Below are 12721 nucleotides of genomic sequence, written 5' to 3' on the forward strand. Positions count from 1 at the left end.
CCCCCCCCCTTGGGAATGGCCTAAAGATGTTTCAGTCACTAGCACCGCCCGGGGGGTGGTCAGAGATAAGAGGTGTTACAGAGAGTAACAGACACAAAAATACGAGGAGGGATCAGGACAATTAATGTCTGATAGGACAGAAAGAGCAAACCACACCAGAGCACCCGCAAACCAACCATAAAATCTTGTTAAAAACGTTAAATAGGGGGTCAACCATAAATCAGCATTCCAGATCACCAAACTCCTGTCAATGTCATGTGACCTGTCTACATACATACACTGCAGCATATATATGACCCTTTCAGAAAATAAATTGTTGAACTGCACACATGGGATTTTCAGCAGTCAGAAAAAAATCAATAAAAAGTGGGTCCACTGACTCATCGTAACAAATCCAGTCACGTGACAGCAACGCACACAAAACTGGGGAGTTCCCTGTTCATCCGTCCATATGCTAAGCTAGTTGTATATTTGCAGCAAATCTGCGCAACAACAGCCTGAATTCGAAAGAAATAAGACAGTGACAAAACTGAGACTGACAAGCAAATAAAAAGAGCAGACTTAAACACATCACCCACCTCCCTTCCAGTTCCTCCATAACCACCCCAACTCTGACATCATAGGCCATGGACAACAGTAAAAGCAACAATGGATCAGAAGCAGTGCTCAACCAACATTAAATACTGCACAGTGCAGTCAAAACTTTAACAGGCAGACACCTCTTCTCTCACTCCCAGTGACAGAATCACACACATCTCACACTGCATACTACACGAACTCTACAAGGTAACAGTACAACAAAAATTATCACTCGGAATGAAGGACCAAATGACCTTACCTTCAATGTTGTTCAGCTTTTTCAGACAAGTACATAGAGGGGTACGTATCCGTAAACCTCTGCAAAGCAAAAAAGAGAATACTTATATTACGATTTGCCTCTTTACACTTCTGAAATTTTGTTCGCGTTTTACAGTAACACCTTGCCCAAATTAGATTGCTTTATTTCAAAGGAGGAATACATCATATGGTCTCCAATCATAACATAGAGAAAGATTGTCCACATTTTTTTTCCTTGACTCAACCTGTTCTCCTTCTTCTGCATTCCCCCACTAGATCTTAGGGGTATAAGGTTCAAAGTATTTACTACCCCCATACATCCCATATCCGAATTCCTGCCTGAGACTTACTCTTCTACTAGAGTGTACAAAACAGAAATGTCCCTCACTTCTCCCAAGCCATTTCATTTTGTTATAACCTGGAAGGCGGACAGTGTTTCAGACTGTTAAGCATATTCCCCTAACGACAACTTCCTTCACCACGAATTTTTTGTGACTGATAAGTAGAAGGGTGAACAGAAGAAAATAAAGAGTTAAGTATCTCTAATGAGAATACAAAATCCATCCAGTAAGTTCTGAATGTATCCAACAACCTAACATGACGACTACGAGTCCAACAGACTAGAACAAACTCTTGATTTCAAAGGAATATGAAATATAGTTCCATCATTTCCTTACACCTTCTTTAATTCTAAATGTACTGAAGATGTCTCTCCTTTGGAACATATCAAGGAAGTAAAGATCAGAAGGAAAGGAATTAATAATTGGGCAATTCATATCAACTTTGTCAACTGCACTGACAAAGTTGTGTGATGCACACTCATACTGCATTAAAATCATCTGTCAAGACGCAAAAGGCCATCCATCATTTTAATAAAGACAAACTCACAACTCACAAATACGTAACTATTTTGCTGTAGGATCCAGACAATAGGCACACTCATGAGACATTCCCACCAGGGTGAGTGAGGACAATTCGTGTAAAGTGCCTTTCCCAAGGACACAACGTCAGGCATGAGGCTCAAACCCCCAAACCCACAACTTCACACTTATGAGTCTGATAGCCTAATCACTGGATTACAGACGCCACTTTACAACAAAAAAAAAAAAATTTTTTCAAGAGGGTATATCCTCATATCATACCTTCTCTTTCCCTTCTTGGGGCATATTGTCTCCCTGAAAAAAACAACCAAAAATTAAGCTGAATTAGTTGGCACTCAATCTTTCACTTTCAATCATTCATTCCACCTTTAAAATCACAGTGTAGCTCCGTAAGTTAAACAATGGTACTATTCAAAACAAAAACAAAAAGAGCTCTCATAAATGCAATCATATCTCCATTGTAAATCTCAATGTATGGTTAATACAATGTTTGCCCTAGACACATTCATGCCGTGGTGTGAATTTGTCAACGCGTTTATTTTCCACATACAACAGTGTAACACACTTGCATTTGACCCCACAGCCTGAACAGACATCACAAGCAGGATAGGTGGGGTCCAAAAGGCTACATTGGACAGGTACGGCCCAAAGCCCAAAATGGTACATTGGACAGGATCATATCGAACTGTAAACTCATTAGGGCCTTTTGTTTCCCTGATTATCGAAATTTGCCTTTCAGCTGTTTGCCCCAATTTGCTTGATAGACCGGTGTCCATACTCTGGGTCTATCACATCGCCTTTGCACGATGCGGTCATTATCTCATGGCAGTGAGCTTGCCTTTCGTTCTTCAAATTTTAACTGGTGCAGTCACAAAAAGAAGTTTTTTAAAAATAAATACATTTTTAAAATTCTGAAATGACCTCTTAACCCTTTGAGCCTTGACCTCCCGAGGATTCCGTGCCCCTCTGCTTGAGCTCCTGAACAATATATTACCAACACTCACATGAACTTCTGAATCACATTACATATCCCAAGGTGTACCGGTGGCTAGGGCTGAAAGGGGCTTCTAGTTTAGTTTTAGTAAAAGTTTTACAGCACTTGCAACACGAAAAGGTTATAGAAGTGCCGAGGATTAGAGGTGTTACAAGAGAGTAACAAACACAAAAAAAGAGGAGAGTGAAAGACGACAGTTTTTAATAGGAAAGAAGAAGCAAACCACACCACAGCACCCGCCAACCAGCCACCTCAAAGGGTCTAGGATGCCGTCGAAAAAGAAGAAGAGATAGAGATGATAAATGTTTGATAGGAAAGAAGGAGCAAACCACACCAGAGCACCCTCCAACCACCCACATATACAGCCTAACAGAATACAAACTGGATACAATGTTACAAAAACTAAGCTGGCAAAGTCACATGAATAAAACACAACACTATTACTATTAGTCACATAAATCAAATTTAATTTTCAAAAACAAATAAAGAAAAAAAATGGGTCAAACAATGACTAAAAACATTAAGCTTGCCAGTGATGTGACCTAAATACTTGAATGACATTATTTTTTAATTATCAACAGCTGCCATCTACAATGAATATGAAATTAACTCATACAGGAGACAAAAGTAATGAATTTATTATAGTCGAATCCAGATGATGCAAAAATTTATCTAAATTTTTAAAACTTTTTTTAAGCAAGCAAAAAAAGAAATTTTTCCCACTCTGTACAAGGTCATCCATCATCCGTGAATACAATAGATTAGAAGTACACAGCCCTCCATGTTTTGAGACAGTCTTGCTAGTTACATCACAATTTTCTACTCAAATGCCTAAGGCTTCTTTTGTTTTGAGGCTATATTTCACCTTTTCATACAATTCCAGTCTCTGCTCTGTAATAATAATACATGACCGTTTTCTCCACTATTGTGAGTTTATCGAGGTTTTCTTCTCCTTCTTTTTTTTTCTTTTGAGGGGGGGGGGGTAAGAGTAATGCTTTGTTGTATTATCCTGTAATGGTATTTATAATACTGTGACAAAAAGAGATAATGTTCAATAAGATAGACAGAAATTTCAGTAAATAAGATCCTCTTCAAATATGGGTCAGCCCTGATCACTGAAATCAGTACTTTGCATACATGGAACAAACACAACACCCTCCCATCACTCACCCATGGAGGATCAGTTCATTTAAGCACTTTCCAAATGCTGGGTCTGTGTCTGAAAAAGAGGAAATTACAAAACCTGAAGATCAAAAACTAGGTTTAACTTTACGCAGTCAAATGAGCTCACCACGAACACTAAAAGTTCTTATAAATGTAAAGGCGTCTTCAACATTTTATTTTTATATTCACCCAGTTGTCAAATCCTATATAAATTCTCCTAACAGGCTGGTCAATCATTCTTATTGCTTATAACACAAAAAGCAAAACTTTTTCTTTCACTGTGGGTTTTTTCATAAAGCTAAAGACAAAATTGCATTGTCAAACAGCAGTCGGAGCATACTTTTTCTCTACCTTTTATCAAATAAAAATCAAATAAGTTTAAGAGACATCTCTATCTCTTTATGAAAGACATCGAAGGAAAACAATGAACTTGTTTGTATTACCTTTCATGTACTGCTTCAACACACCATAATTGATCAACCCATACAACTCCTGGGTAGAAGTTTTTACCCCTGTGTAAGACAAAAACAACAACAATTACATCACACAATATTCATTTTAGAATGAAAAGCCAAAAATGGTAAACAAAGAGCTAACAAAAATATTTTTAAAAAGAAGCCACCACAAGAGACAAGAGTTGGAAAAGTTTAGCTTTAGTTTTAGTTTAGTAAGAGTTTTACAGTACTTGCAACACAATACGGTCAAATAAGTGCCGAAGATTAAAGGCATTGCAAGAAAATAACAAACATAAAAAAAAGAAGAGAGATAAGGACGACAGAAGTATGACAGGAAAGAAGGAGCAAACCATATCGAAGCACCTGCCAACCACCTGCGAGTTGAAAAGTCCCTCTTTCAAGGAAAAATATATGTCAAAGAATAACCCAAGTACAAAAGTAAGCAAACCCTTACTATACTATGACTTTAAATGCAGCTTACACAACTGCATCTCCTTCTCTCCCCCCCCCCCCCCCCCCCCCCCCCGACTGACAAAATCAACTTCAATAAGCAGGCCAGAATAGGGAGGTCAGGTGAAGTCACTGGAGCTTTCAAAGAAGACACATGTCCTTATACATAATCAAATTAACTTTTAACTTTTGAAAACAGCTCTCCGCTGTCCAGGAAAGTCTTGCTCTTCGTTCTTCCACAATAAAAGGAAGAGAAAAACCCTTGCAAAGTGTAGAAGTTTTACCTTTGACATTGACGTCAATAAACTTGGAAATCTTGGCCCAGCACCTGTAGTAGAAGTAGCGGACCAACATCTTGTCTTTCGGCTGCTGACCAGGAATTCGGGTCGCATGAGAAATCCTGTTACTGATGGCCTCAAAGTTTTTGCCATGCTGAGTTGAATCAGAAGCAGATGAAAAGACAAATTTGAGAATGTTAACATTACGTCAGCAAAGACGAAAATTCAACAATCAATTTTATTTCTGCATCTTGGTGATCAATTTAACGGAATGCAAACTTCCACATTTTCACACACCTGTTTTGCCAGTTGTACATTTTGCTTTTAAAAAAAAAATTCTGCCTATACAATCAAGTGGTTTTGTTTTTTGGGGTTTTTTTCTTATGCAAGGTTAAGAGTTCCAGTACATCAAACACAATGATGAGCAACATATCAAACACAGCTTGAAAGGAAACATAATCTCAAATATAAATAGGTGCATCCAAATAAAATTACAACATCACAAACTGTAACTAGTGTAAAAAAAAATTTTAACAAAAAAACAACAAAAATCATGCACACAGACAAATCATTCATTTAGACCAATACACTTTTTAACCTTATTAAAATGAACATACCTCTGATAGGCCCAGAAAAAACAGTTTCTTGTCCCGAATACTCCAAAGAGCCCATGGGCGCCGTTTCTTATTCTTTTTGGGTTCCTTCACTGGCTTTACAAGCTTCACTGACTTCACGAGCTTCACTAGATAGAGAACGGAAAGAGCACATTGTAATACATGAAAACATCCAATTGCATACAGCACAGATATTTTTTATTAATGTTCAAACTAATGACAACAACAACAAAACAATTATGCCATTCTAACAGCTTTTCTGTTACTTCAACATTAAGTCCAGAGGATAGCAGGACAATCATACAACAGCAACAAATAGAACAGTTGGTAACCTCACCTATATTTTTAAAAAATATGAAGAAAATATTGGCAAAATTTACATCATTCCAATTGAAAGAATAAATGATTGTAACACCTGTTTCCACCTCTGCCCCAGGAAGAACAATAAAAATGTTTTACTAATTTTTCTCCCTACAGCGAAAAAATATGCAATAACGGTTTGTTTAAAAAAGAAATGTAGAATACACAATTCCAGTACAAATACAAGAAAATTTATCAGCAATTTTTTTTTTCCCAAGAACTGATCGTTTTAATTGTGCCACTCTGGTAACCATGCTGGAAAATATGGAGTAACATTAAATATATTGAGCTAATCATTTTATTTTTAACAGTTCTCCCAATACCTGTCTTTTTTAAGTTCTTGGGTGGTGTTTGAATTTGAACCGGGGGCTCCTCATCCACATCTTGACGATTTCTCTTAATAATGAGTCTCTCGCTGATTCTGACTGGCTTTGGAGCCTCATCTTTGACCTTATCATCCGACAGCTGCTCCTGAGTACTCTTGACACCTGAGCTTTTCACATCCTTGTCTGCATATGTTGAGTCTGGAGCATCTTTCTCTCCAACAGTCGACGCATCTATTGATCCAACCTTAGCCCTGGAAAACAAAAAGTTATTCATGAGTCACTCTTTAATTTATACGTTAAAAAGCAAAATGTACAAAATGATAGAGTGCAGTTCAGCAAAACAACCTCCTACGATAGAAACTTGGTCATGCAGCCTCAAAAACCGCAACTTCTCCGCTGTTTCGGATGCGAGTCCAAACAATCTAACATATCATACACTCAAAAACCCAGCACATAGTTTCGTCCTGTCAGCAATGCCTGTGAGAAGAACGTCGCTTGTAACTGGAATCACAAGTGCAGTTTTCATAGCAGTGGTAAACGCTATAAAATCAGCACAATTAGGAAATTTTAAAATCCAAATAGTTACGGTGATGAAACCGATCTCAATATATTAGCCTACTTTTTAACAAAATACAAACCAGCAAAAAAAGAACAATAAAAATTAAGAAACCAAAAAGGAAATAAAGGACAAAAAATAAGGTTAGCGTACAATAAATAGAACGTATCGGTTGCAAATCAATAACTGGGGGACAGCTGACAACTGAGGTCCCGACAAAAGGATTTTGGGTCAGAGAAACTGTACACGTCCCCTCCTGCTAAAATTAAGCTCTCTGAATCATAATTTTACATTTCGTTTCATTACTTCCTATATTTTATTGTGTTTGCTTACCTGCACCGCCAATGTGTCTTGAAAAAATATTACGTAGATCTCTATATAGCCAACTATCATTATCAATTTTTATACACAAAAGAAAACGACTCTGTAACTTTAAAAGAAAAGTCAAATTTAGTCTTTAGAAAGAGCGATAATTTTTTTTCCACTCACGCTCCCAGTCGACATGAAGCAAAATGAGAGAAGAAAAGAGTTTCTAGCACGCTGTGCATGGGTAAACCCAAAGTTTAGTTTTTGTGTAGGCCTAAGGAATACTAGAATAGATCTAGATCTAGATTCTAGATCTACACTACAGTGGAACTCAGATTCAACGAGATGAGAAAGATTCCCCATTTTTGCTCTTCTTTAAAATCAATAAAAATAACCCGGATTCAACAAGCACTTTTAATCAGCAAGCTTGGATTCAACGAGGTCGCTTCCAGAGTGAACAGCCTTCGCAGACGTGGCTTCACTCAGTTTTCTGTCAGAACGAACTTTATTTATTCCCGGAAACCACCCATTTCACCTGCATCTTGAACCATTATTCATTTAGCCGATTGCATGCGACCAATCAGTGGCCTTTGTTCATACCAACACATCTGTCGTTGGCATGCGCCCGTGTCTACTCTGGCGTGTGGCGGTGTCGGACGGGCGACATGAGCGTGTGACACGTGTGACAGTGTGTGTGTGTCGGAGAGGGGGCACGAGCGGTCCGGGCGTTGAACGTGGCAGATACAAAAGCGTCACAGTCTTTTTTTTTCCCTCGGCAACTGATCATTATTACAATGATGCTAGACTTGACAAAGATCTACGTAATGAATTGTGCGCTGGCCTGTGGAATCAAAAGTTGCAGTATGCTAGGCTCTACACAGCAACACAACTTTTTGGTAAACAATCGAGATGACACAGGCGTGCGCATTAGAACGAATCGGTCTTTTTTTTTTTTTTACACAGCTCATAATATTATTAATATGCATTTCAGGCACAACTTGTGACTTCTCTTTATATATACATTACTTGCCCAATGCCGGTGTAATTATCTACACAAAACCTCGTGTTTGCTATAACAAACACTCGGACTCAACAAGATTTTAGGTCAGGCCCGGCGACCTCGTTGAATCCGAGTTAAACTGTATTCCTGATGCACCAGGTGACCAGTTCAGACCAGTGGAATGGGCTTGCTGACTTCTGTTTCAGGATAAAATACAAAAGTTGTGGTCATACGCTTCAATACATACCTCCATAAATCCACAACATTGCTAATAACTATAATGAATACATAAATCTAACAGAAAATACTAAAAACAAAATTCATACAGGTCTTTTATCTGAAAATTCGTGGTTGAATTTTCACATTGAGGAAAATGGCTGCCTTTTCTCCCAGCAGCTCAAGATTCATCATGCTGAATGATCAACCTTTAACAGCAACCTATCTTATAAAACAATGTCACAGGGGACAGAATGGAGAGCTAACAATGTTCTGCTTGTTTATCACATTATTTAACTGAGTCTGAAAACAGACTGAGTGTATCACAGATCATTTTACTGACAAAGACAAGTCACTATCGGAAGCAAAAATGGCGAAAACGAATTCGCGTAGACCTGCACAACCCATCCTTTTCTTTGCGTTCCCGGTTCAGAGTCTTATCTACAGCAAAAATATTAGTACCATTTCAACCGATACTGACTTTTTACCATCACGTTCGTGCAAATCAGAATCATCGACAGAAATTTTTCGGCGTTTGGGGGCCATCTGTCGGGGAGCTTTTCATGTCGGAACCTCTCAGGAAAGTCCGAAAGGTTAGCGTTGCGGAGCGAATTCTTCCTTCGCTGCGATAAATCGAGCCGACAGTCGACAGCAGAGCAACAACAGAGAACAGGCCAGGTGCCATCGGTTGAGAGGTTAAATTGGTTTGTTTTCAATGTTCGCGCTGATTAAAATTAAGCAGAAAGTTTTCGATATTTATATTTTGATTTAGATCTAGGCTCAGATCCAGATGTACAAAAAAAGCACGTTCTGTTAACTTGGAAGGAGTATCAATATAGACCTAGGGGCCTAGAAATCTACATCTAAATCTAGACCAAAAAAGAAAGACGTAAAATTGCCCGAACGAATACATAAAGAAGTCCGCTTTTGTCTCTTTGATCTGTTCTAGGTCTATATGCAGGCGTCCATTTCGAAAAAGATTGTTCGGAAAGGTTTAAATGTGTGTGTGTGAGAGAGAGAGAGAGAGAGAGAGAGAGAGAGAGAGAGAGAGAGAGAGAGAGAGAGAGAGAGGGAGGGGTAGAGGAGACCGCGTACCGTGGGGGGGGGGGGGGGAGACGGAGGGCGAGGGAGAGAGGCGCGGAACATTTTTGGATGATAACGAAAAGGTGAAAAAAAAAATATATATATCAGTATACCCCTTCCACATACGTTGGCACAATTCTATTCAGACTGCCGAGTTTTTGTCTGTCTGCCCATACCAACTTGCGAAAGTGGCCTGTCAAAACTCAATGATTCATGAAGAAGTAAAGTTAATAACAGCAGTAGAGATATATACATTGGGAAACTTTCGACTTTATTTGAAACATGATACAGTAATATGTACAAAAAATATATGAGCTCTTAATTAGATAAATGTACATGTATGTGAAAAGGTAGATTGCTTTCTAAGTTCTTATAATATAGACTCTTAAATTGTTACGTCACATTCATCCATCCATCTTATGAAGAGTACGTGCGTGTGCTTGTTGGGTGATTTTTATTTATTTATTTTTTTATTTGTGGTTGGAAGAGGAGGGGTGGGTCTGGGAAATCGCAGCGTGCATAGTGCAACACATTGTTCAAAACCTGTGATGCATGCATAGCAGCAGTAAATTAAAGAGATTGCACGTTAGCTGGGGCGTAGGCTATCGATTTAAACGAAGTAGTCACTATATAATAGTGACAACAACAACAACAACAACAACAACAATTAAAATAAGAATAAAACAATAATAAGCTATACAATTATACTTAATAGCATTTATCACCGCAATCATATTATTATACCTACGAGTGAATTCATGATAAAATTGTAACATTGATTATGATATATATATTGCTGCTGCTGCTGCTGCTGCTGCTGCTGCTGCTGCTGCTGCTGCTGCTGCTGATGATGATGATGATGATGATGATGATGATGATGATGATGATGATGATGATGATGATGATGATGATGATGATGATGATGATGATGCCAGAGGAATTCTATTCTCGTTCAAAACAAAATTGCCATGACTTTCCAAAAACCCTGAAAAATGCAAATTCGCAAAATCTCTCTCTCTCTCCCTCTAGGAATTCCAAGCGTGGCTTGGTCGATGTATGTGTTACACTTGCCACGTCGCCGCCCCGCTCCCCCCCCCCTTATTTACACACACGCCTCCCCCCCCCCCCCCCCCCCATTCTTACACACACACACGCGTGCGCACGCTCTCTCTCTCTCTCTCTCTCTCTCTCTTTCCACACACACACACACACACACACACACACACACACACACACACACACACATATACACAAACACACACACACACACTCACACACATATTAATTAATTCATCGCAACCATTAGAGTCTACAAAAAATGCAGAGTGCACGTGCGTAGATTGTAGATTACTGGGAGCATAATTAGATATCACACCAAAACTAGACTTGAAGAGTGAGCTTTCAGAGTTTGATTAGCTTTTAATTTGTTAAGCATAAATAAATTCAGCACAGTTTAGAGCCTCTGGTGTAGAGAAGCAAAGCTAAGAGCTTTGAAAGCTGATAGACGCTTACAAAGTATGTTCTGTTTAAGACGATGAATGGTGGAATATAATAACAGATCTATGTAATTTCTTACATTTTGACAAAATTGCAGACTGAAACTGATACCAATGATGGCAGCCAGCATACAATCTTTGTTAAATACCAGCCATATTAAATGGATCGTAAATGGAACGTCTAATCGGCAACATCGTGTTTCTCTCTTCGGAGGGAGCGCTCCTTGCTGTTGCGCGCTAATTTATTGATGAGACATTTGATGGTGTTCTTTTGCTTTGATTATTTTTACAATTTTATTCCAAAATGTTGTGATTTAATTTAAACAAAAACAGTCAAATGAAAATTGTGTCTGCCAAAACCTTTGCTTTCAAGAAGAATAATTCATGAAGACAAAATATGAATGTTGACAATGCGGTAAACAGCCGACACATTTCGCTCTTCAACCACTTGAATACTCACGCACAAAATCTTGTCAAAAATAAAACTGTCACATTATCGTAATTAGTCTTTCAATTTGACTTCCCCGTCTTCTTTTTCACTTGCTAACAGACTTGTTCAAGAGTTTGTGAATATATGGTATGGAAACACTCTATTGAGGACTGCGCGATGTTATCTCCTGTCTCATGTTACCGGTTTGTCATTGCCAGCTCCAGCAAGTTCCAAGGAGCGAACACGAAAGTATTTTGTTGCATATGAATCTGAAACCTGAGTTTCGGTGCTGCTGAACTATTCTTTAATAAAATTATTTTGAAAATCATTAGGTCATGTGTTTAAAAAATTCGGTCGTAAAAAAAAACCTTTGTGTTTCTGCATTGAGTGGGACAGTGTAGAGCAGAACGCTCTTCATCGTCACTACCGAGTCGGATAGACCTAGTTTCTTAGTCGCTGTGATTCGCTTACAAACAGGTCTCAATTTATGGGTTGTTGGTTTATTTTCTTTACTTATTACAACAAAGTAAGAATCTAAACTGTTCTTATCTGTAATTTTGAGCTAAAATGTGTTCGGTACGCTGGAAGAGCAAACGAAACCAATGGATAAAAGCACGGAGAAAAAGAGGCGTGGCCAAGCGTACGCGGAAACACGCTTTGTTGACAAACAGCAACTCTGGAATGCCCAAAAATAGTGCTCCGATCACGTGGTGTATGACGCATCGCTCGATATCAACCAATGATATCTTGTCTTCATTGAAAGTGGATCGGAAAAAGGAAAGTTCGGCGCTTTTGTTACCAAATGAATTATTTTATTTTTATTGTGCCAGTACACTTGTAGCTTATGGAGAATCTTTGATACAAATGTAACTGCTATTTTTAACATATGTATTACGCAAGAGTTCGTAGCATTGTTTTTTACTTCTATTTATCAAGAGATCCGTTTACCTAAAGCAGTTTACCCTTTTTCCCCTTTTCATAGTGAAAGTCGGGTTTATACTAGAATTGAAGGTCTAGTTGCTAAGTCGAACAAATAATAGATGTAAAATATAACAGGACTTGAGACTTGTTACAAAAGTCAGTTTATATTTTCCCTTTACGTGTATACAGACTTGAGTGTGTCATTTACCAACATTTAAAATGTTTCGGTGGGCCGTGAAAGAGCGCTGCATTAACCTCTTCATTTTCTTTTTCTAAGAAGGAAAAAAAGGAGAACACATTTTTCGTCAGGGATAGGCCTATGCTCTAGGCATCGAATAAACGCCCCCCCCCCCC

At 38.5% G+C, this 12721-nt stretch overlaps 1 protein-coding gene across 1 annotated transcript in view; it reads right to left on the reverse strand.

The window, feature by feature from the left end:
* LOC101853635 (protein cramped-like) overlaps positions 1-9220 on the reverse strand; it is a 25839-nt gene extending 16619 nt beyond the window's left edge. Inside the window, exons 1-8 of the mRNA XM_005103540.3 lie at positions 8919-9220; positions 6357-6610; positions 5677-5801; positions 5066-5213; positions 4320-4388; positions 3883-3931; positions 1980-2012; positions 839-897 (exon numbers count right to left, since the gene is read on the reverse strand). Coding sequence (XP_005103597.1) covers positions 839-897; positions 1980-2012; positions 3883-3931; positions 4320-4388; positions 5066-5213; positions 5677-5801; positions 6357-6610; positions 8919-8983 — 802 coding nt within the window. The 5' untranslated portion in view covers positions 8984-9220. The remainder of the gene's footprint in view (positions 1-838; positions 898-1979; positions 2013-3882; positions 3932-4319; positions 4389-5065; positions 5214-5676; positions 5802-6356; positions 6611-8918) is intronic.
* Between the last annotated feature and the right edge of the window lie 3501 nt (positions 9221-12721).

Source organism: Aplysia californica, unplaced genomic scaffold (genome assembly GCF_000002075.1).
Source record: "Aplysia californica isolate F4 #8 unplaced genomic scaffold, AplCal3.0 scaffold00378, whole genome shotgun sequence".
NCBI lineage: Eukaryota > Metazoa > Mollusca > Gastropoda > Aplysiida > Aplysiidae > Aplysia > Aplysia californica.